The sequence below is a fragment of the Myripristis murdjan genome, chromosome 1, assembly GCF_902150065.1.
Source record: "Myripristis murdjan chromosome 1, fMyrMur1.1, whole genome shotgun sequence".
Classification (NCBI taxonomy): Eukaryota; Metazoa; Chordata; class Actinopteri; order Holocentriformes; family Holocentridae; genus Myripristis; species Myripristis murdjan.
The window spans coordinates 35,013,678-35,038,987 of record NC_043980.1 but is presented as its reverse complement, the minus strand read 5'-3'; the positions used below and the strand labels follow the sequence as shown (position 1 = coordinate 35,038,987).

The 25,310-nt window shown below is 41.9% G+C and overlaps 1 protein-coding gene across 1 annotated transcript; it reads right to left on the bottom strand.

Annotated features, from left to right (window-relative positions):
• Window positions 1-195: 195 nt before the first annotated feature.
• On the bottom strand, window positions 196-16,186 carry p4hb (prolyl 4-hydroxylase, beta polypeptide). The gene is made up of 11 exons (XM_030056887.1): window positions 15,856-16,186; window positions 13,936-14,142; window positions 12,214-12,347; window positions 11,778-11,915; window positions 8,920-9,024; window positions 8,589-8,714; window positions 8,257-8,457; window positions 7,294-7,414; window positions 5,999-6,180; window positions 4,492-4,608; window positions 196-1,882 (listed from the first exon to the last, which is right to left on the bottom strand). Exons 1-11 carry the CDS (start codon window positions 15,992-15,994, stop codon window positions 1,808-1,810), a joined length of 1,545 nt encoding a protein of 514 aa, XP_029912747.1. The 5' UTR covers window positions 15,995-16,186; the 3' UTR covers window positions 196-1,807.
• Between the last annotated feature and the right edge of the window lie 9,124 nt (window positions 16,187-25,310).

Sequence of the window (25,310 nt, the reverse complement as noted above, 5' to 3'; positions counted from 1 at the left end):
ACATTAAAAGTGGTGGAATTAAAACAGTGTTAAAATAATCACTCTTCCATTGCTTTTATAGCATCACAATTTCTAATTAATTAAATTACAGTTAAGAGATTCCTTTTCTTGCTAAAGCACATTTGAAGACAACTGCATTCAAAACTGCATGTTTCACCGTCACCATAAATTGAAGTAGAAGCTCAAATCAAGATAGCTGAACAAAAATGTACTTTTTTTTTTTTTAAACAGTTTGTTTATTGGCCACCATTTCACTTTTCCACATCAAACTGGATATGATGGAATGCTTTGTTAATTTTCCCCCACCCCTGTACAGCTGGCAAACCCATCACCTTGCTCTACTCAACCCTCCCCTCCCTGCCAAACACATCACAGAAAATAGGACAAACATACAGTACATTCATAACCTTGTCCCCAAATTACAAGAAAAGAGGGACATGTCAATCAAGTCATCACACAGCAGTCTTTGCACCACTCACACAGTTTACCACATACACATACACACACACACGCGCACAGGCACATATACACCATCATGCGGACAAGGGTGTTGGGTAGAGCCAAAGGGATGCAGGAGGTACAGTAAGGGTGAGGGGCGGGGCTGTTCAACTGTTCCCTCCCCTCTTCAGACATAATGGACACGTCTCTCAGACCAAACACGACCCCTCACCCCCCACCGCAGCAAGAACACAGCTCCCTTTAAGTAACAACTCTGCCTAATTTAGTAACCATGATGAATCTCTGACTGGCAAGAATGCAGTGCAACCCATCCGAACTGTTTCTTGCTCCACAACATCGCAGGTCTGAGAGTGTGTCCAAGGGCCATCTCTGCCCCAGCAAGACTCAGCTGGGCATACTGGTACATCAGATAAAAATGACAAATCCTAAATAACAAAAAAAAAATCATACTGAAAATAATATAATTAAATAAAATAGGATTTTTCCCCAAAAAAGTGAACGTTTTTTTTTTTTCCTTTTTTTAAGAAAATAGTCAGTAGCGGTGCTGAAATTAGATGAACTGAGAGAAACAAATGGCATAGAAAGGGAATGAAAACAATGAAAACTAAGTAGACACACACCCCCTCCTTCAAGAAAAACAGGTCTCAGCTACAGATGCATAATGCTGCATTTGGGGGTGTCCTTGGTGCTACACTGGACATGCTCAGTGGGCTTTATTTTAGTGAGCACTTTGCAAAATAAACATGTATCTCTAGGATGGCCCCATGTCCCCTGAGAGATCAGTCCTTTCAAAACCACCACACAAAACTCTGGTCCTCAGAGGGGTAAGAACACTGGCAACCCCCCCTTACCTACAAATACAGGTTACATCACTGAATTAGCTCATACCCATATTAAACAATGGCAGGTTTTTTTGTGGGGAGGGGGGCAAACGCGACAGGTAACTGCAGGAAAAAAAATGCTTGAAAACTGGATATCTCAATGCCATTTTTACATTTGGTTTACAATATACAAGGCAAACAGTTGATGTGGACCTTGGTTGACAAGGCATTGAGGTCTCCCATAGAGGTGGTGTGCTGTTCCACTGAGTTCCCCCAGGTGGGACGAGACCGGTCTGGCCAGACGTTATGAGGTTGGAGATGTGGCGGGCCAAAGGCCCTGCCATGCCATTGATGGACTGACTGGCTGGCTGGCTGGCTGGCTGGCCGGCTGACTGAGAGGCAGTTAAAGGGGGTAATAATGTTCACAGGACAGGGAAGGTCCACAAAGGAAGTGAAGGTGGTGATGGTGACTGGTTGGGGGGTTAGGGGTGGAACTCGTCTCTCCTCTCTCTCTCCCCTGCCAGCTCTTACAACTCGTCGTGTCCATCTTCACCATCAGAGTCCTCATCCTGATCTTCCAGGTCCTGCTCTTCCTCCATATCCTTGAGAGCAGAGAAGAAACATCATTAATATATCAAGGCAGAATTATACAGCAGGCCAGAGATTTTGAAATCTGTCAGGGAGGCTTGTTGACTTAAGCATAAACAAAACGTGGTAGATGAGTATTAGAAGTATAATTAATTAACTCAATGTGAAACACAGCTGCTAACAGTGTCCTGGGAGTTACTCTAGCCAAGTGCATGTGGGCGATACATGATGCTTCAATGTTGACTGCATTCTCAAATGTGTGTTTTTTTTGTTTATTTATTTATTTTTTAAATGTAGGATATATTGAGAAATGTGTTTATTTAAGGTGACTGGGACAATGTTTGTTAAACGTAAATGTTAAAAATATTTTGATACACTTGCCCACTACATCCATTTATATACTGGCAATCATAAAGAGGGTATGTCACGTCTAGCTTTAAAGCGGTCTGAGCAAATCAAATCAGTCATCACTGTCGACAGAATGTGAATTCTATACTGCATCATAACCAAGACACTACATATAGATGACATCTTCCGTTTGTGAGGCCATTCCCTTGTGTCTGCCCAGCACGTGTGGGTCAGACACTCGGATGCGTCTGACCCTCCCATGACACAGGAGGGGGCTAGTGTTGACTGCAGCACTGCACGTGCCAACTTTTATCTGGCGGCTTGGTACTCCAGGGAGTGCCCAGTAAACAGCAGCGACAGCTGCGAGGGGCATTAGTGGACAACAGTCGGCTGTTCTGCAATTAGACTTCTCAGAAGGGGGTGTGGCATCAATAGTGGTGGCTTGGAGTAGAAGGGTGTTAGTCGGGAGAGGGGCCAAGACTGCAGGCTGGTTTAAGCCAATCTGGTAGTTTCAGCCAGGCGGTATTGGGTGCAGGGAATGGTCTTAAAATACTGCAAGGTGTCAAACCCCAACATCCATGCTCTCCATCTTTAATTCAGACCTTTCTTTAAAGATGGGCTGATGTGTTTGTATTGCAATTTTTACCAAAATCGCCACACCAGTGTGTATAGTCTGCTCAAGGGCTTGTGCTAAATTTAAAAATAAAAACAAACAAACAAACAAACAAAAGGATTTTGGTGGCCAGTTTTTCCTCTGTTGTCTGCATTCTAATTTTGCACCTTGAATGTGTTTCACAAAGGCATTGTTCTGACATGCTTTTTGTTGACAACAGGGTTTATTCTCAAGTCCATTCAAAGCATGAGCCTGGAAAGCTGGTTTTGCTGATCACTGGCCCCACAGAAAGCAGGTCAATTCTAAGGTTACAACGTTAAAATCCTCATGGGAGTTAGTCCAGTGCATCTATTTCTGGTAGCTTTGGATGTGACGCTAAATATCCTTCCAAAAAGTCACTGGGAGCTCATAGACAGGGAATGTGCATGCACACACACTTCTACACAGTCAAGCCAAATGTGGTCAGCCTACTTGGACTCTTTTGGACATTTTCATAAGAAAACTGAACAAAACTGTAGATTTGAAATGACAAACAAGCAAACGACTATAAAAATAAATGAAAATCACTCTTCTTTCACTAAACTGCCTTGGTGGACATTTTGACAGGGAGAGATCTTCCTGAGATGAGGTACATTTTCTGGGTGAAACCACTGGTACCAAACACAATTTTAGTCTAAAAGTTTGAGAACACCCAGCCTCTAATTCACCGCCCATGAACTTGCTCCAGAAAGGGTCTTTTGAGGACTTGAAATTAAAAAGACCTGGATGTCTGGGTCTTGGTTTAATTTCAAAGTTTATCACCTGTTGGCTGTTAATATTGATTGAACTGCTGATGATCATTGCAATGCCTGTGAATTCTGTTTTTTTTTTTTTTTTTTACTGCAGATTTTCATTTTAAAAATGATTAAAGGCAGCTTAATAGAGCAAAGGGCATTAGACATGATACTAACATAATTCAAGTTACATGTATATGTGGAATACTCTAAGTTTTATAAAAATGATGAACACATGCTCAATGTTTTAAAAATGTTGGCATGAGGAGCAGTGTATGCAGAGGTGTAAGTATGTCACGGCCCATCAGACTGTCTGCCCGTTTGGTCTGTTCCATCGGCCATGTGACTGGCCGATACAGCCTGATGTCAGGTTGCATTACAGCAAAAGTTGATTCTGCCTCAACTTTTTTGCTGGATGCCGCTGCTTTTTTGTGCGGGACCCCCAACGGCATGCGCTGCCACAGCCAGAACAAACTACCCACATTTAAAATGAGTGAGATTCCTTGCGTTTTTGCAACAATGCCTGATCCTGTCTGAATGTGGCCTAACAGGAGGATTCATGCCGTGAAAACAAACTTGGGCCAAATGCTTCAAATTCAACAAAACAACATGTTAAAAAAAAAGAAAGCCCCATATTGGGTTCAGACTCAAAGCAACCTCAGATTATCAGCACAGCTATCAAAACCCAGACTATGCTAAATTTAGTGACCAGTTCAGACGTTTGTGCACAATGAGCCTTTTTTTCCTGAGTAACTAACATTTTTTGAAGAAACATAGCTTCTGGGCTCATTGTTTTTCTGAGCAGTTTGAATGGAGTACACAAGAAATGTAAATGTTTAAACTGCTTCTCATAAGGTGTATTTCTGTCTCTGAAAAGAGATTATCTTACATCCAGGTCCATGTCTTCATCATCGTCCTCTCCTGCTGGTGCACCACCCTCCTTGCCACCACTCTCCAGGAACTTGGTGAAGCCTTCCAGTGTTCTCTCCCCATTGTAGTCAATTACCTGTTGAGCAGATGCCATTTCTAATAAATCTACAAGACAGCATTTTTGCATTCTGACAATACTGTAGACATGACAATGCTTTCATAGGTTATTTATACATGAGAGACTCTGACAATCAGTAATGTGGATGTAAACCAAGAGCAGTTAGGGGCAACTATACCACCCTGGGACAGTCTGATAAGTTTAGAATTACTCCGCTGTAATGCAGCCTTTAATATGAGGAAAATGCAAAAGACAATAGGGCTGGGCAATGTACTGATATCATGATAAACATAACCTAAAGTATCTTGACAAAGTGTCCTTGAGTAACACACTGCACAGACTTTAGAGTTAGCAAAATGTCAACAATGTAACTGTAAACCCATGTGTTTCAACAGCATAAACACAAAATGTCATTTAGCCTTTGATCCCTACATGTGCCATTTTAATGAAGCCAATAACCTTTGATGCTCTCATGAAATAATGCCTTTAAGTTATCCAGAGGCGATGTACGAGCAGTGAAATAGCAAAAAGGCCAGAGGTGTGATTGTTAAAATGGGGTTGTCCTTGAGATCAGTCTGAGGACAAAGCTCTAGTCTCAAACTGAAGCCATTCAATCTTGGTTTCTTAATATAAGGTTGTAACAATCTGCCAAATAGCACCCCATGTCCATGACTGCAGTTGTATCCTTTCTTAGCTGCCTCCTGGTTGTTTTGCATGCTTCACTGAACCAGGGTCATGGGCTAAACCCCAGACTTACTACAGTGCATACCCTCTTAAGACTGCTGAACTCTGCCACCATGGCCTTTGCAGAGAATAGTCTACAAAAATGAAGGATGGCATGAGAATGCCTGGTCAAAAAAAGAAATACTATGGGGTGAAGGCAGGTCTATGCTGAGCAGATTTACAAGTGAGTGAAGTCATCAAGCAGGACTCTGTAGAGCCACGGCGTGGTGAAACACCAGTGTAACGGTGGTAACTCACTAGGTCAACAGGCTCAGGTTTCACCTCATGGCTGGGGCTGCTAAATCAAGAGACCCTGATGATGCCTTAAGGGTCCCTTTGGCAATTATTTTAGCAGATCAAAATAACAACCCAGATCATTATAACTCACAACTGCAACAGCATAAAATGAATAATAAAGGAAAGCTGATATGGAGAGACAGATGACTGGATAGATGGACTGTCAGCACATGGGGGGTGTTTACTGAAAAAGCCAAGAGCCCTTATGATGTGATACTATCCATGAAGGAACTTAATCAAACTGCCATGAAGGGTCAGGTGTCAAACTGAAGTGCTTCCCACTTCAGAGAAGTAATTCATTGCAAATATACGATGTCTTCTTGTCAAGAAGGGTAGCAGGACATATAGTGTTGGACTTGTGGGCAAAGACTCAGTAGTGGAGCATTACCTTGTGCTCCTCTCCTGCAGGGAAGAACTTGAGTGTGGGGAAGCTATGAACTTTAACTGCCTCGATCTCATTGGCTGTGGAGTCCATCTTGGCCACTATCACGTCAGCGCTATCTTTATATTTCTCGCCAAGCTTGTCCCAGATGGGGGCTAGCTGCTTGCAGTGTCCACACCAAGGTGCATCTGGAATACCACAAAAAAAAAAAGAGAACAATGACATTTAGACCTTTAGTCAATAGAGACCTCAAATAGCCAGTAGAGAAATCAGTCATATCAAATTTAGCAGCCCTCTAAATGAACTCTAAATGACTGGCAAAGTAATAAAACTGTGCTCTTAACAGACTAATTTAGGATGAGCATTAAGCATTTTGTTTCCATCTACAATTTTTCCACTTTTTAGTGAACTCACAAAGCATTCTACCATTTGTGAATCAGGAATAGTTTCTGGAAATTCAAATTCATTTCATTCTGTCCACCACTTTATTTTAGAAACAGTGCGTTAAAGATTTCTCAAAGATGCTTTTGAATGGATTATTAGAGTTTGCAACGTCATGTCATCGACAACATTCTACAACTAGTTTAGTCACAGATTTATCGGACTGCCTTTTCTATTATTTTTACTCTGATGCCCTTAGATACATGCACAGAAATGGAAACAAAGTGGCCTATCCATTACGAAGCATAATTTATACAATGGAAGGGAGTAGGAAGGGCGTATTAGTTTTCCAGCAGCCCATTAAATTAAGCTCCAGTTTATGCGGTCTGGATGTTAGGCTTCGGACAGGTGTGCACATGCCTGGGCACTTCCATAGCTGGAAGCTGGCAAACATGCACAGGACATGGCACATGCAACCTCAGCTTCATGCCCTTGGTCCCAGTTGACTCTCCCCCCTCCCCTGTTTGGGGAAAATGGGCCTACTCTGCTGTGCATAACCACCTATAAGCTGTGTTAAAGGCCCAGCCATGGAAAATTCTTCCAAAAATAGTGCAAATATGGATGTGGATCATTATAGCAAAATCTTCCAGCATCTATATTTAACTCAATATTTTCAGTATCTGATTACAATTTAATTTGAGGGGTGCTGGCTGAGAGGGCAAGAATGAGGGCCTCTTAGGCAGCTGAAGAAGAGTGAAATGAATGCCAAATCTCAAACTTGAGTGGCTGAAAATTATACTCTGCCACCCCTGCCACCCCCGCCACCCCTTCTAGCCCACACTGTTAAGGTATGTTGCCTGCATCATCCTAAGAACAATGCACATGGTATCGGTATTGCAAAGATAGGAGAAGGTCCTTACAAAACTCCACAAAAACGTTCTTAGTGGGATCAAAGACGACCTCCTCAAAGTTCTTGCCGACCAGAACCTTGACAGGGTTTTTGTCCCAGTCTTCAGGGATGTCCTGGCTCATGAGATGGGGCTGTGAAAAAACAGATTATATAAATTAAACTCTTTGCTTGCAAATTGCTTGACAGAAATCTGTATATAACTGTGTAATAACACTTGCTCAGTTAAAACCAAAGTCATCATTTTCATTTTCAGGTCTCTAGAATTGGGATTCCTTTATTTTGCCATGCATCTCGGCAGCTCACCAGATAAGAGCATGTACCACTTGTTAAGGCTGAGTCCTGATCGCAGCATCCTGGGTTCAAATCTGACGTCAGGCCCTTAGCTGCATGTCATTCCCTCTCTCTGCCCTGCCTTTCCTGTCTCTGTCTACTATGGCTGTCAAATGAAGCAGAAATGCTCACAGAAGTAGCCTGAGTTGACCCTCTAGCTTCTTCTGACCAAATTTCATGGCAATGAAACAGTTTGAGATATTAGCATGCAATGTAACAATCTAACCTGCTAGTCCATTGTGGTAACCCTATGACCTTCCCTCTAGCATCACCAACTTGATCCTCAAACCAACCTGAATGCTGTCACCAAATGTCATGGTGATGCAATCATATATATTTGAGACACGCCCCATCCGATATTAAAACTTCCATCTGCTGTTGGTGCCAGAGGAAAGGTCATAGAGTCATCAAAAAGAACAGATCTTGTGCTCCAGGCAATATGAATGTTGTCACCAAATTCATGACAATCCACCGAATAGATTTGGAGACATGGCCCAAATTAACTACTGACCAACCGACCAACATGGTGACATGTAAGTCCCCCATTTTTCAGCAGAAAAAAAAAAATGCATACACTCAATGTTTGTCACAAAAATAGACACCACTATGAAAGTACCTCTGTGGCTTACACTCACACCCTCACCTTGAGTTTGCCCTGAGTGAAGAGTGTGCAGAATTCAGTGATGCTCTCAGCAGTTATGGCATCAGTGCTGGGCTTGTACTTGGTCATCTCATCCTCCAGGGTGATGAGGCGGATGGCGGGGCACTCCTCCTTCTTCAGGCCAAAGAACTCAAGGATGCGCTGGTTGTCATCCACGTCACTGTCGATGTAAATGAACAGGATCTGGAGAGGAGCAAAGTAATTAATATTTGGATTGATAATATCCTGGATGAACAAAGCCTGAGCATGTATGATGAGGCTCAGACAAGTGCTATCTCCTCATAATGACACATCTGATCACACAGTCCACCCACCTGACCCTTGAATCCCTCTGCAGCTTTCTTGAATTGGTCCATTTTGTCCTGGAAGTCTGAAGCAGCTTTGGGCACAAACATGAGGATGTGGGACTTGATCTCTCCACCAAATATTTTAGGAGCGGTCTGCAGAAAATTGAAAAACACCTTAGTTTAACTTGTAAAGGGCAAACATCCCAGGTGTGATCAGTTAATGACAAGACATAATCACAAGGTATCGTCTGCATTTTCGCCTTTAGGAAGAACAACACAGAGCAATAAGCAATCACTCAAGTTGTTCTTCTGTGGTAGGGCAGTGGGTAACAGTGATGTGCACAGCCCCAGCCATTACCTGCTCAGTGAACTCAATGACCAGAGGCAGCTGGTTGGCCTTGATGAAAGCCAGAAGGTTTTCTTTCGTCAGCTCTCCGTCAAAGGTATTACGGCCCTCATCAAACTGTAAAGAAAAAACATGGAAAATTTTAGGTGGGGGCTAAAAGTCAAATATTATCCATCCAGTTGGTGCCCTGTCTATTCTGCCTGTGAACTCCAAACTTAACATAGATTTACCAAACAAGCCACTTGAAATCCCCGGTAACCCCCAGCTGAAAGAGCCAACACACCAAATGGAGTTTTATTGGGTGTTAAGAATAGCAGTGGCAAAGCGGTGCCAGGCAGCTCTTACTGGCACACACTGGGAAAAACGAGGATGTGTGGGTGGGGGAACACTGCCAGCCTTGTGGGTACTGATCAAGGCTGGGAAATTCAAAGTCTAAAGCCCAATTGTAATAAACAAGTGAAAGAGGACCGGCTGTTTATTAAAAACAAGCCCTTGCTCTGGGACCATTTGGTTTACTGTGGGCAAGCAGCCAACATGTCAGAGGTGTCTGCATCAGGGTGAAGTTACAAACATGGACCCCAGGCCAGACAACAGTGGAGGGAGGAGGAGAGATACCATTGCTCCTAGGTGCCAAGATGAAGGAATCTCATCCATTACTCACTAGGGAAGAAGCATGAGCATGGAAATAACTTTTGATAAGCAACTTTTATTTGGATACTGAAAATATGTTTGTCTCCTTTAAAAAAAAAACAACAACATCTTGTGTAGAATATGATGAGCAAACTTAAACATTTGATTATTGATTTATGTTGCTACCTAATGACATACAACCTGATGAAGGCTCTTGGAGCTGAAAGACGTTGGTCAGCAGACAGGTTTTTAAAAAATTGTACTTAGCATTGTAATAATGACTTTAAGTATTTTTTCAACAAACAGTGTGCCTTGGATCTTCCCCAGTTTGCCAGACGTATTCTACAAAAGATATTTACTTAAAAAGGAGACTAACTTTAAGAATTAAGATATGGCTGTGCCAATAAGAAAACCTAAATGATTAGTGATCAGTTATATTGGTTAACATCAATTCAGTTAATTTATATTTGAATGAGCCGTGAAGGTAAGGAGTACGGGTGGGACAATACATGATAACGCAAAATATTGTTATGCTTCCTCTTGTGAGACACTTATCTTATCGATACACAAGTCATTTGCACAGACACACATCTGAGTTCCTATGAAGCATGTGTGCTCCCTGTCTTTAGGTATTTTAACTGTAACTGTTCTGTCCTGTTTGTGTTTGCAGGCAGTGTGCATATTAATACGATGAAAAACATGGCAGATTCCTGCTTAATGACAATTATTCTGCCTTCTCCAGAGTGTTCAGCATTGGGACAGCATTCACTCACCATTCATTCATCCACTGCCTGTAGCAAACAAGGCTTAAAGGGAGTATCAACACCTAACAGCTGTTAGCCATTCAGTTATTGGTTTATCAAGTCACAGTATTTCTCTAATGCTAATGCTACATTCAGGACTGCCCCCTGAAAGTCGACGAGACACACTAGACCTCCCCAGCTGATTCAGAAGGTGGAGTGGAAGAGTCACGTTTTGTTTGTTTTTTTTTTTAATATAGTGGCTGGGCATTACAATATGATAAAACAAGACACATTCTATTCTCTAAATGTACTGGGAATATATTGCAATAGGTAATGGACAAATATTATGTTTTTATATCCCTTCAGAACAGGTAGACGTGCAATAAATTGGATTAACTGGAGAAATGCTGAGGACAATACTGAAGCCAGTCTCATCAGCCACTCTGTGCGCCAAGTCAACTCTGGAAACTGTGAGTCGGGAACGGCCCTAGCTGTGTTTCAAGAGTGTTTTTAATCGCACTCATTGACTTCCCTGTGACACTTGCCCTTGGACGGAATGCATACCACCATCATAACTGTTGCTCCTTTGGTCTGAAAAACTCTGGTGAGGTTTGTGAGATTGATTGATGGAGAGCTCATGGAGCAAATCTACAATGGTCACTCCAGAGGTTTGTATTAAAAACAGCGCATTGCAACAAATATCCTTGGAAATTCAACTCATCGGTCAAACTAGTTATTGTTCCATACATTAATTTCTCCTTGTGAAACATTCATAAATTATAATCATAAATACACATTATTTATGCACATTTATGCACAAAAACAGAAAAATTCCAAAAATCATTGTAGGCCAAATGCTAACGCATCTCAATCATCAGCAGAAAACCACCAGTTGGCAGGTGTTTCTACATGTACACAGCCACAAAATGTGGCCTGAGTGCATACAAGGGCAAGTACATTCCAGTTTAATTTCCTGCTCATTTTCCACTCACTTCCCCTCTGATGGCCAAGTGGCCTCTGCATGATATATTGTTGCATATTACCATGGGATAAGGGGAAGTCAACAAGTGAAAATGAAAACAACAAATGAAACGCAGTGTACGTGTAGTAATCGGACTGAAGGCAGTCACAGGTCAGTGTCTAAAGGCACAGAGTTAGCAACAGAGACCAGATACTGTGGCAAAGTATGTCTACAGCATCACATTACCTGGCTGAGACTGGTTGTCTTCACTGGCCTATTTTACAAGCCCACATTCAGATAAGGATGTGTGTTTTACTCATATCATAATGGGGGGGGGGGGCTAAAGTCACTATTAATCTATTTGTCATTTCGTTAAAATAATCATGATCAAGGAAGTGCCATCTAATTTGAAATATCCTCTTGCGAGTCCTATCACCATAGTCAATTCATAGGACTCTTTACAGATTTACATGTAGACTGGTCAGTAATTGTGAAATGTTGAACTAGTCTGTGTTAACAAAAAAAAGTCAAGTCACCTTCTTGAAGAGGACAACACCATCCTTGGACACTTCAAACTTGGAGTAAACAGCATCATCAGAGGTCATGCCGAATGGAATGTCATCGATAGCTTCAGCTGCTTTTTCAAAGGCCTTGGCACCAGCAGACTCGGTGTCCTACGTCAAAAGACATGAAGATTCATTCAAAATAAACCATACTGCAAACATCAGAGCATAAACATTAAACTGCAGTCTGACTCTGACATGCCCTGTGGGCCCAAAGTGAAATCAACAGCATAATGAGAAACTGATGCCACTGTTTACTGTAGTGGAGATACGGTTTAGCACAAAACTTGACGTCTACATTGTTAAACAGAAAACCATGGACCTGTATTAGTGGCATCTGTATTACACAAAAAACTAGATACACATTTGAAATTGTTACAAATTAAATTTATGAAAGCAAGTGTCCCACCTTAAAGAACGCAATGACTGCCACCTCATTGTCAGCAATCAGAGACTCTGCCTGGGTGACCTCTGCCAGGGTGGCGACTGCCGGTCCTGTGCGCTTCTTCAGCCAGCTGACGATGTCATCTGCCTGTCTGCCAGCTGCAAAAAACAAAGACAACAGCTAAAACACTTTTGCACTCACAGACAGCATGTTATTTTTCCATAAGTCCACAGTTTAGGGCTAAACCACATTGATTATAACCATATACAAACACAAGTGATCCGCAATCAGTCACGACACGTTAAGACAGCAGGATACAAGTGCCTGAACATGCTTCAAATCACGTAATCCTGACTTGCAGTCACATGGAGGTAGAGCTAACCACAGCTCAAACAGTCCCTCAGGGAACCGATGTTTAAGTAAATTTGCACTGGCTTTACTGTGGTCAACTTAAAAACAGAGCCACAGGGACACCCTTCATAAATCTACTGGTGTGAAGAGGTTAAGCACATTTTGAGTGTTACAGTATGTCTACAACAAAAATAGAGATTAGAAACAGGCCCACAAGCGAATACCACTTCTGCATTTTTTTAAAAAACACTGTCAGTTAGGAACAGTGTTTGTATGAAACATTTTTGCCCATTTCTTCATTTTGGGCTCCATACTATGTGTGTCATCATAATTTATTAAATTCTTCTCTATAAAAATGACCACCTGTTATTTGTGCAGCAGCAAAATGCACCTACCCAAGAAGTCAGACTGTTGTTATCAAAATAACACTTATAATAGACCTGCAAGTTATAGGCTAGATCAAACCAGTGATGCAACACAGCTGCAACTCCGTAGTGAACTGCTAAGGAAGATACCAGAAAAACAGTTGGCAAAGTGATTGTGGCTGTGGTAGTGTAAGTGCAATGATTTAATCCCTCAGTCAGTGAGTGGGTGAAAAGAGTAGAGTGTGCTGGAAGCTGGATAGGAGTCAGGGCAATCCTTTCCACAAATACCTTCCCATAACTCCTCCCTCCCTTTTGAAACAGAGCCCGGCCCAGACCAGCAGCAAAGAGGCAACGTGAAGAAACTCACATCGCACAGCTTGGCTGGGCTGACTCAAGAGCATGGGGAGAACGTGCCGAGGAAGCCGCCTCCTTCCACCCTGACATTTCGTCACAGTCATATGGGGAGTAAATGACAAGCTCACTGGCCAGCTTACTCATTATGCTGCTATGCAAGTCATATTACCAGGATAAAGGAAGTCATCAGGGCCTAGGCCTAGGATATTATCCAAAACAAGGATCATACAAGATTGCATCACTTAATTTGATAAAATCTCTCATTCCCTGATGTGCTTAGCGCAGCCTGATAATGCTTTACACTGAGATGTACAAATACCTGACTGAGATAGACACTGTTAACACAAAAAACGAGACAGACTGAATATCATTGTAAATGGGCATAGGACTTAAATCATTAGGACAAAGACTACATAATAAACTTTATTCAAGTATGAAATTCTACAAAAATTTAATTTGCCCATTACTCAACAGATATTACGTTGTACAATGGTATTTACCTCAATAGAGTGAGAGTACACAAGAACAATTAAGTACAACAGCATGTGCCTCATAAACACAGATGCTCAATCAATTAACATTTGGGCTTGTGCTGGTGATAATTTACTACCTCTAACGTTTAAGTTGCCTGTGCAATATGAGCAAAGCTGTACTGATAACACACAGCCATCCTTACCAGAGTACTCTTTGGGTGACTCCTTCTCACCGCCCTTGAAGAACTTGATGGTGGGGTACCCCCGCACACCATACTCCTGGGCCAACTCTGTCTCCTCTGTGGCGTCGACCTTAGCCAGGCGGATCTCTGAACCCTCATTCTTAAGCATGCCAGCAGCCTTGGCATATTCTGGGGCCAGGGCCTTGCAGTGGCCACACCATGGGGCATCTGCAGGGATAACATACAGTTAACACAATAAACAGTGGTATGTTTCATTGTTGCTTGGGCAAACATTACCTGGGGAGTTGATAATACTGTTGCAGACCAAAGTAAATACACAAAACATAAAAAAAACAACAAAGTCAGCTTTTGCTTAAGTTACTGTGAACTTTTTTATAGGACTAATTCAGCAACCTCCACATTCCATAAAGGTTTATATATATATATATCCCAGTGATCAGGTTGCTTCAAAAAGAGGCATAATTTCAAAAACTACCATGGTTCTTGGGGGGATGGCAGAGATAACATGTATGTAATGACTGAGAAATGCTGTTGATTTTTAAGTCATTCTTGCAATTTCCTTCAACTAAGCAGTAATTACTCTCAAATAGTCTACTTCTCTTTCAAAAGGTCATCCATTGCAACACGTCAACATTTCACGGAGAACAAGACTTCCCTGTTGCAATCAATAGTAACGTTCATAGTACCTTTTGTGAAGTACACGTAAAGTACACGTCAACCTAGCTCAACAACCCCACCACCCCCAATGTCCCGCCCAGTTAAGAAATGCCATAAGTGGGCCAAACAAAGTATTCCGCCCTCCTCCGCGGTGCTCATTGGAGCAGCCTCCTCTCGGTCAAATGTAACTGGTCCACATACTTGTCACCCAACTTCTCAACAGGTCAGCAGCTATCACAAAAGTGTCGCGGGATGGGCCTGAAGGCTACACAATCTGACACATCACAGACGCTGTTATCACAACCACAGAAACTCATAATTAGGGCCGTGGGACAGGATGTATCCATTTTTACATTTCATGAACACTTAAGGCGATACAGCCCTGCGTGAAATACATGTGTGGAGGACCAAATAGCACTAAAACTGAAACCTAACAATCAGTGAATACAGAAACCACATCAGGCAATCGAAACTTAACTCGCTAACGCTATCTACAAACGGTGAACACGTAATGTACGTGTGCAGCTTAGACGATGGTCCTGCTATAACTTGTTTATGAACCGAATTACTCTTTGCACATGAATCTACATGCACACGTTACTAACACTGAGCCTTGTGCACAACGTGAGGAGTATTTCACTGCTTAGTGCACCGAAATGATTGCAGGATCTTGACCGTTTACACGACACGGCACACACAATGTTTCCCAGTGCAGTACAGTAAGTTGTTACCAACAAACAAGGCCGGAGTGATGCAGAGAGCTGCTTACATTAGCGTCAATAAACAGAAGTTTAGCAATAGCTGCTTCATTTCGCTGTGGCACAGGTTAGTACACACCGCAGGCGAGCTCACTGGGTTTACACGGACCCCAGCACAGGCCGCCAGTCAGGCTCCTGTTAGCTAACCAAGTTAGTCGCCCCGCCGCCGCTAGCTAAGCAAATTAACTTTGGTCCTGTTGAAGCTACAGAGTCCAACACTGATGCTATATTCCAGCAAGCTAATTTAGCGAACAGCTACAGCTGCTAGCGAACTGTGCCTGCATTAGTGAGCTAAATGTGTGGGCAGCAGAGACAGAGCAGTCTGATAACTTGGTGGTTACCTTTACTAACAGGAGCAACTTGGCAAAACAGTAGCAACAGTCCAAAGTGGCAAAGTTTACAGCTAGGTTAACGGAGCTAACTGGCCAGTGAGCCGGTGTCGTGGCCGCAAACTGCCTACCTGGCCTATAAACCCACATTAAAGATATTTGCTCATGTCACTTACAGAATTCAACAAGGATGTTGGGGTGAGCCTTCAGCGCCTCGTCGAAGTTACTTTTCTTCAGCACCAGGACATCCTCCTCCTCAGGGATGTCAGCCCTGCTGGCTACAGCCAGTGTGCAGAGTAGGAAAAACTTCAGCATAGTTAACGTTACCGATTAGTGTCTCTCCTGACAGGAAAAAAACGATTCGTAGACACGGCTGGCTATGCTTCAACTGAAAAACAGTGTAAGTTTTGGTCTGTTTCCTTGTTTAGGCTGGGGCTGCAGCTGGAATTTTTGTGTCTACCGCTACTAACGTGGCATTGCGCGCAGAAACCGGAGGGGTCATCCGAAGTGCGCATGCGCATTTATCAGGTCGAAAGCTGTTCGTGTTGAAATGTGACTGGACCGCAGCGCAGGGCACCTGGAAGTGAATCAGTCCCGCTCCCTGCTCACTGTTGGCATGCCTTACCTCACTTCATGCAGATATTACAACTGTGAAAACCTCAATCTGGATCGTAGAAGGCGAAGCGTGATGGTGGCGTCTTTTAAAGCATAGAGAAGGGCATAAACTAATACTTCGGTTTGGCAGAGAGTGGAGGCAATGGGAACAAGCTCTCCATTTTATCTTTTCTTTCAAACTTGCTCCATCTGATAAACATGTCGCATAATTACACTGATCTGGAGACCGGCCAGTGACAGTGAAACACAAAATTTAATCACTGAGCCTACGAACAGTAACATTCTACATGGAGTTTGTGCTTTTAGCTCTTGATCTGGTTGCCAGGTAAATCATAGTCAAAGTGAAAGTTGAGGATAGAGAGAAAACAGACTCCAGCCAGTCCTGCTGTGGCTGATAGACACACCAGTGTGTAGGACGTGTGCAGGGCGGGCCAAAGTCCAACTGATGCCTCATATCACCCCTGCAGTTCAATGTGGGACAAATGATCTTTTCACCAATACCTTTATTTACACTAACAAGCATTAAAACTACAAAACAAAACAAACAAACAAAAAAAAAAAAACGCAAGATTTAGTAAGGTTAAAGTCTAGAACAATGGTAATAATAACCTAGCACTGTAAGCCCCCATAATTATATTAATAGCTGCAGGAATAGGAATAATAGGAATTTAAGGACCTCTCTGAATAGCTGGGGTAAGGATGTTAAGAGGTGGTTATGCCAAGGAAGTCAAGGAGGATGATGATATGTACTTACATTACTTTAAAGGAGAAAGGTCAAAATCAGGGGTGAAGGCATTGAGGGCATAAACAGCTCAGGATTACCCGGCAAATTAAATCTGTAGTGCTCATAATCTGATGTGTTGTCTTGGCTAATGTGACCCTTGTCCCCATACATGATACCTGTGTCACATGTTGAGAAGTTACAGAGTCCGCTTGGGGTATTTGCTTACAAATGGTAAGGAGCCCTGTGATTCAGGAGATACTTAATGTATAGCTGGCCAAAAAAAAAAAAAAAAAGTAGTTCACGAGGTGACACTGACACTGTCAAAAGCCTTAACACTTGGGACTTTATCAGCTGCTGCATCAGCAATGCAAACAGGGAAGCAGAGAGAAGCTGCTGAGCAGGAACAGTCAGTGCAGAGACACGCTGTCAGGCAGGTGCAACAAGGGAGGGGAGGTGTAGCACTGGGCATAAGGCTGCAAGAGCAGGAAAAACTCCACCAGGAAACAAAGGTGTTGGAGTAAATGAATCAGCAAGAGCAGCAAACTGTGCTCAGGCTATTTCTTGGGTAAAACAGGGTCACTGGAAGGAAAGTAGAGAGGAAGACTCTTGGCTGCATGGAGTTCTGGCAGTGCAGTGGGGTTGGAAATTGAATTAGATTCACACATAGTTTGTCAGGGTGTTAAAAAAAGTTGTTTTCAAGGATGTTACACCTGAGGTCGGCTTAATCACCACAAAAGTACTGTTGCATCAAGCAGTAGCAATGGAGAGCAAACAAGGCGTTAGGTGATAGGAAGGAAATATTTAAACTGTTTTTGTCCAGGCAGAGAGAATTAGACTTGAAATTATTTTAGGCATATTGCAGGGGAGATAAAAGCGGGGAGACAGTGCCAAGAGGCAGCAGATTTGGGAAAGCAGCTGACTTGGTGTTCCAGTCAGTGGACTGTGTATTTTGCAGGGCTCACAGAGTCACGGGAGGACACGGCAGATAAGACTGATGACAATGTTTAGACAATAGTGACTTGGCAACAGAGATGAAGCCGTGCAGTGGGGCTGGAAAGCTTGATTGATTGCGATGGATGAGGACGGAGGGTCTGCAGTAAACTCAGCCTTGACGCTACTGTGTTTATTAACCGTTGTTGATGGAGCTTAAAGGGACAGTTCACCCATTTAGAATGTTTTAAAAAATGTGATATGATTTTACAGCTGTTATGTAGCTGTTATCTTCCTCTCATTGTTACCGAGAGCTGGATACTGATTGATACTCCAAATGTTAACTGTTAACTTCCTGCTATTGAGGTGGACTTCCCCCCGGCTAAATAACCACCTTCATCCACTCAAAGACGGTTTAACATCACTTTACAGGTCTCACCTTCTGCAAAATGCTGATATTATTAGTAGTTTTGCTCAGATTACTGGTTATAACTGTATTTTTCCTGTTATCAACCTCTGCACTTCCTGTATCACTACACACCGGAGCAGCTGTAGCCACTACAGAGACATAAGTAGTTTGATTCAGTTTGCTATTGTTTATTGTCTCTTCTGAACACATGTACACATGTTGGGGAACAAAAATAGCAACTTTCCTTAGAGTTGTAAAAGTTAGCTGGCAGCTTATGTTGTGGCGTCTTCTTTTTCTCCGCTGTGCTCTATCACACACATTTGCTGCATTTGCTATCACACACCTGCCAGCCACAGCTGTAACCGAAGACCAGCACAGAGAGGTTAGACCAGACAAGAAAATAGCTCTACCAAGGACCATTTTTAAAAATGGCCAACTTTTTTATGCCATCTCAGGCTGTAAAAATCCTGCTACCCATCATTAAACTCAAATGTTGATTATTTAGCAATTTGAGTGGATTAAGTTGTTTATTTTAAGAATGTTAGCTGGGGGGAAGTCCACCCCAATGGCAGGAGGCTAACAGTTAGCATTTAGAGCATCCAGCCAGTATCCAGCACTCAGTAACAATGAGAGGAAGATAGCACATACTGTCCTACACAACAGCTAAGAGGGACATGAAAAAAATACAAAATATTTAAAAATGGGTGAGTTATGCCTTTAAAGAATGCAGGAAAGTGTTGTGGCAGCTGTAGAAGCCTTTAGGTGGCTGGAATACAGTGTGATTACAGAACCCGCCACAGTGCCACAGGGTCAGGGAGGTTTGCTGGTGTATTTGGTTTGTCAGTATGTCTGATGGTCCTGCAGATCTATGACACAATATGATTTGTCAGTATGATCGTACATGGGCGTGGCATTATGTTGGCGTGCAAGTGTGTGTGTTGGTTTGGAATAACCTAATTATCAGCCCTCCCCTGGTGGTTAGTCATACGTTTCCTGATATTTTGTTTGGCTTATATGCAGGGTACCTAAGACCAATTCAGCAACCTTAGTTCAATCACACACACATAGTCTGATTACTTATTTTATGTATATGTATATGTATACATACGTGTGTGTGTGTGTGTGTGTGTGTGTTCAGTATGTGATACTACATGTTACAGTCTATTTTGAGCATTATAAAACAAGATTAGGAATTTCATGTCATTGAATCTGTGACAAATTGGAAACCTGAAAATGACTAATATCACTCCATTAAAATTGGCTGCTAAGCTAGCTGGCAAGGTAGCAGGGTTTCTCAACACAGTCCTTCAAGGCCCATCTGTCCTGCAAGTTTTGGATCCAGCCCTACTTTTAACCACCTGATCCAACATGATCCAATTAAGGTTTCATGAAAATATGTCATCCTTAAATAGATAAGAAGTGTAAGAGGAAGGCTGGGACAAAACCAGCAGGAAACTTGTGCCTTTAGGACTGTAAGAAGAGAACCAGCCTCAGAAATTTGCACTCTGTTATGGACATGATGCCAAAGTTGAACAACTAGAAAAGTGAGTAAAAGTAAATCCTGTCTTCCAAAAAAAAAAAAAAAAAAAAACCTCAAAAGCTGTTTGATTGAGCAGTGATGCCAAGACAAGTGCGTGTTCATCAAAAGGTTTCCCACACATCACTGCTCTCCGCCTGGCTCGATGGCTGTGTGTGTGAAGAGATGTTCAACACACATGTTGATATTAGTCATGTCAGCGTGTAACAAAGAGCCATGGTGACGCATCATCATGCAATACTCCATGGAGTGGTATTTACCTTGTCTTAACAAGATTGTTTCAATATCCTGTTTCACTGAGACAAGGTGATTGAGGCTCCATTTTATGATAAGAATAGATTGTGCATTTGGACTCTGCTTGCAACACAGCTACATACAATCATACCTCAGCTTCTTGTCCCATGCTTTTCTACACTTTTTTCATTTTCTTTTTCCAAAGAAGACAAAAATATAAAAGTGCACTCTGGCTTTTCTAAGAGCAGGTTATATTTCTCATAACCCGCTGACACTCTTCAACATGACAAAGCACTAAGCTCTGCTCCTCCAACGGTTTAGCCGTTTGTCATTGTCACACTTGGTTTGGCCACATCATGTCATGTGACAAATGCAAGGAGCAAAGAATTTCATTTCAAAATGAGAGACAGTTTGAGCCTGTGGTTGTCATGAAAGTACATTTACGGACAGGATTCTCTTTCTTTTATTAATATTATTAAAAACCATGAACCTGAGGGAAGTAATTATTTTTTCATAAGATGGAAAAGTAATGCATTTTGGGGATGAACTGCACATGCATTTCTCATGAAGTGTGCTGAGGGCCTCCACACCCCTTGTGCATACTCGCTGCAAAGTGTGAAAAAATAAATTTAGTGTTGTAGGGAGAGGTTATCTGTTTGTTCTATCAAGGGCAAATTTTAAATGCAAATATTGCCTTCACCAACTGGAGTTACACAAACCTTTGCTCCTTTTTATTTATTTGACCTTTACGGAATCAGGCAGGGCAATTTTGGACACATTGTTATTTATAACATTAGCAGATGGCCATCATTATGAATGATCAAACAACTGTATTATCTGTAGTATCACACTTGTTTATTTCGTCAGTATATGGACAGAAATCCTGGTAGAGGGCGAGGTAACTAAAAAACGTTTTCCTGCTGAAAAGTTAAATTTAATACAGGACTGAAGAGAAATATTTGAGCTTGAATGAATATGCAAACCAGTGCATTCAAAGGAGAAATTAATCACTGCTGTGTTTTTCCCTGAGGGATCCTCATGGATGCTTTAGGGACTCCTGGGCTCCACTGAACTACAATAACATGTAGAGCTGGCAATCAGGAAAGTAAAGTCACACATCTAATTTTGCATACTAATGACTGTGGCTATATAATGATGCTAATGACTATATCAGGAAGTTCACAAATAAGTGGGATGAATTCATGCAGGAGGACAGGATGATAGACGCAGAGGCAGATAAAACCCCATAAAACATGGTTAGGACTTCTGCTAATGACAAGTCATTGGTTCTTAACAGGGTTTTAACAAGGATGTTTGCAAAGAGGGAGAGAGAAAGGGAGAGAGAGAGAGAGGATGATGACGTACATCCATCTCATTTAATGTAATTTTAAATAGGGTTCATGTGCAGTTTCCATGCCAACGCTAGCACTGTAAGCCCCCGATGTCCTTGAGGTTACTGAGGGGAGGACATTCAATTACCGGAAACCTCAGTTCTGACACGGGAGTTATTATCAAGAATGTAGATGCTAATGTCATAGCCAACATTAGCACCTTCATAAACAACCAAGATTCTCAGAAAAGATGTATCCTTTGCAACCCACTGTAATATTTTCAATGTTGGAAACGGATGTGATGTGCGATTTTTAACACATTAATAATGACATTTGATTTCAATACATCTGTTGCGTCATATTGACCCAAGTTCAACACATCATAAAAGAATGTATCATTTTCAACACATCTTAAAAAAATATGTTGTTTTCTATACATGGTAAAGAAGGTTTGCTTTTCCACAGATCTTAAACAGGACCTGTCATTTTAAGCACATCTTAGAAAGGATGTCATTTCTCAAAACATTTAATGAAAATGTCAGTAACATGTTACTTTTCAATGCAATGTATAAAACTGTATATTTACTAACACTGTTAGATAATGTTTGATATTATTTACGCTGTCACCATATCTGTGTGAATTTCTTATCACATTTGCCATATTTTTTCAACAGCTCTGCCAAAGGAACAGTATCACCGTGTCACCTTCCTCTGTTCTAGTGCTGCATCATCCTTCTGCTTTTAAATTATTTGAGCATGTTTCCTTTGTTACAAGTTTGCAAGTTAATGCATTGCAACAGTGATCCAATAGTTGTCTAAATAGAATATTTTAAGTTTTATGTATTCTCGTTGTTTTATGCTGCCCGCTTGGTCAGGTCTCTCTGGTAGGAGAGCTTTTTTGTTTCAATGAGACTCCACCTGCTTAAATAAAGATGAATTAAGAATAAAATACCTGCTGTTTTTTTGTTTGTTGGTTTGCCACTTTAACTCATATCTCTCAGACCAGGCGACTATATAAAACAATGAAATCCTTATTCACAGTTGTCTGGCATCACGCCATCTAACATAAGCAGACAGCATCACAGAAAATCACAATAATACAAATAAACAGAAACTGAAGTGCAACAGTAAAAATAATGCAAAGTGCATTAGTGCAGTTATCATTTGTTAATCATGCAAATGTCCTGGGAGAAGATGATCTCCTTAAGTTTAAAGGTCCTAGTTCTTGTGCAGTGGTACGGCCTGCCTGATAGAGGCGGTGACAGCAGTGCGTGTGCAGGGTGGGAGTGAGTTTGCCATGGCGACCCTGACAGATGTGGTCAATGGGTTCAAGATCAGAACCTGCGAGTTTTTGAGCTGTTATGACAATCTTCAGCTGAACTGTGAGGTAGGATACAGTTTGTTGGACTAGTGTGAGAGAGAAATAGAAATAGAGGTTGATAAAAGTGGGATTTGCCAAATAAATTGTATGTCTTAATTGCAGTTTAGCAATAATTCCCACAGAGCCCAGCCCTTAGCAAAATTCCTGTGGCACTTGGACATATTCCTGTAGTATTTCTTTGGTACTTATGAAAACCAGATTCTGTGGCAATAAGTCTTTAATACAAATGCCTGTTTAGTCCATATCTATGTAATATGTCTGAGCTACCGTAAAATGAAAGCAGAAAAGAAATGAGTTCTCTACTATTAGAAAAACAATCCAATAGGAAAGGGAAAACTACAGTCTCTTTTCCCTATTTTCCTTTTATTGTCATATTTTTCTGCTGTTGTATTAACATTAATGTACTTATTGTATATGTATTTATTGCCTTACTATGACAGCAAACTTTGGTTTTGAAAAGCCCTACACATATGACGGTTATTCAACATAATTTTATCTGACATCTAACTTAAAGTGACTTTTTTTTTTTTTTTTTTTTTTAAAAAAAGGGTTTTGCAACAAGACTAATCCATGTGCCAGCAAGAAATATTAAAACAAGTGCAGAGCGAATAACAATAGAGCTTCGCGCTGTTCCAGCGCTCGGGCCCTAATGAGTTCCTTGCTTTGTATTCTTAGAGCTATAGTGCTCTCTAGTGGTAGCTGCATGGAAAAACAAAATATTGAGTTAGATACACACATAGTGCTGTAGAAATTTTAATTCACCAGTAGGCTTTTTACAAAGATACAAAGATACAAGGAAGTTTTACAGCACACATTAATAAACTATTGTAAAATTTGATTGATTACAATGTTTTCAGATTTTTTTTTTTAATGTTTTATCCAACACCACAACAGAGACTGTGTCATGCTAAACGTGTTTCTTTCCAACATGTGACACCTCAGATGGACAGGATGTGACATCATGGACCAAATATGTCACTATAGTGAGTAGTGCAGCTACAACTGCCCCTGGGCTCGCATGCAGCCAGCCAGTTTCCATGCACCATCCCATAGCAGGATTTGGGGTGGGTCCTGAAGGGTGTGTGCTGATTTAGACATGGTATTGTCCTAGAGAGCCTGGTCGTTGACTCCTCACTTCGCCATAAAAACGGAAATGTTTATGTGTGTTTGTACTGGGGCTCCATCCTCTTATCTCAAACAAGAATTCAGTGATTTTGTCTGTGTGGTGGTGAGCAGAAGATCAAAGGGGAGACAGTATAAACAGTTACAGTCACTGGTTGGGGTTTGACCCACTGAACTAGTCTGGGCCACCATCTGTGCTGTTACACAAAAAGATAGTCCACCACATGTACTCTAACATTTATATATACAGTTAGGTCCATACTGTGACAATGTATAAAACTGGCTGTAATGCCTAAACAGTTAATACCATATTTTTGTTCAACCCCTTAAATTACAGCTGAGAGTCTGTACTTCAATCACATCTTGATTACTCAATTTTAAATCCACTGTGGTGGTGTACAAGGGCAAAATTATGAATATTGTGTCACTGTCCAAGTACTTATGGACTTAACTGTATAAAAATTCCCCAACCACGCCATTGGGCGGTCTTGCATCTCCTTCAAGCTTGGGACTCTGCTGGAGCTACTCTCCCAGTTTGGGCGTTACAGCCCTGAAATCTGATTACCACCGGCTCCACTGTTGCCTTCACTCCCCACATCTTCTCTAGCTTTTCTCTCAGCCCTTGGTGTTTTTTGAGGTTCTCGTGTTCCTTCTTCCTGATGTTGCTGTCTTGGGATCCCTACGTCTATCACTCCTGCCTTCTGCTGTTTGTTGACTACCACGATGTCTGGTTGATTAGCCACCACCAGTTTATCAATTTGATCTGGAAGTTCCACAGGATCTTGGCTCTTGGCTCATCACAGCATCTTGCACCCTACTGTGATGTGCTGTACTGTCTCAGGTGTATCTTTGCACAGCCTGCACCTGGGGCCCTGCCTGGTATAGTAGACCTCAGCCTCTATGGAGCTTGTGTTTAGGGCCTGTTCTTGTGCTGCCGTGATCAGTTCCTCTGTGCTGTCTTTCAGTCCAGCCCTTTCAAGCCACTGGTATTTTTTTTTCAATATCAGCCACTTCTTCTATCTGTTGGTGGCACATACCGTGCAGGGGCCTGTCCCTCCATGGTAGTGCTTCTTCCTCCTTCTATTCACTTAGCAGGTGGGGGGCCATCTTCCTGATGTATTCCTGGATCTTTGTTGTTTCATCCTGGATGGTGGCTTTGACGCTCACCAGTCCTCGGCCTCCCGTCTTCTGCTTAGTGTACAGCCTCAAGGTGCTGGACCTGAGGTGATACTCTCCATGCATTGTGAGGAGCTTCTTTGTCTTGATATCAGTGGCCTCTATCTCCTCCCGTGGCCAGGCCAGGATATTATACCAGCAGGGTATCTGATCATGGGCAGGACGTAGGTGT

Bases quoted from the DNA above. Each gene is read 5' to 3' on its own strand.
- p4hb (XM_030056887.1), bottom strand. From the start codon at position 15,994: ATGCTGAAGTTTTTCCTACTCTGCACACTGGCTGTAGCCAGCAGGGCT. The intron at 6,181-7,293 runs GTAAGGACCTTC...GTGGTATTCCAG, and splicing joins GAACGTTTTTGTGGAGTTTT to ATGCACCTTGGTGTGGACAC. The intron at 1,883-4,491 runs GTAAGATAATCT...TCTGCTCTCAAG, and splicing joins ATGAAGACATGGACCTGGAT to GATATGGAGGAAGAGCAGGA.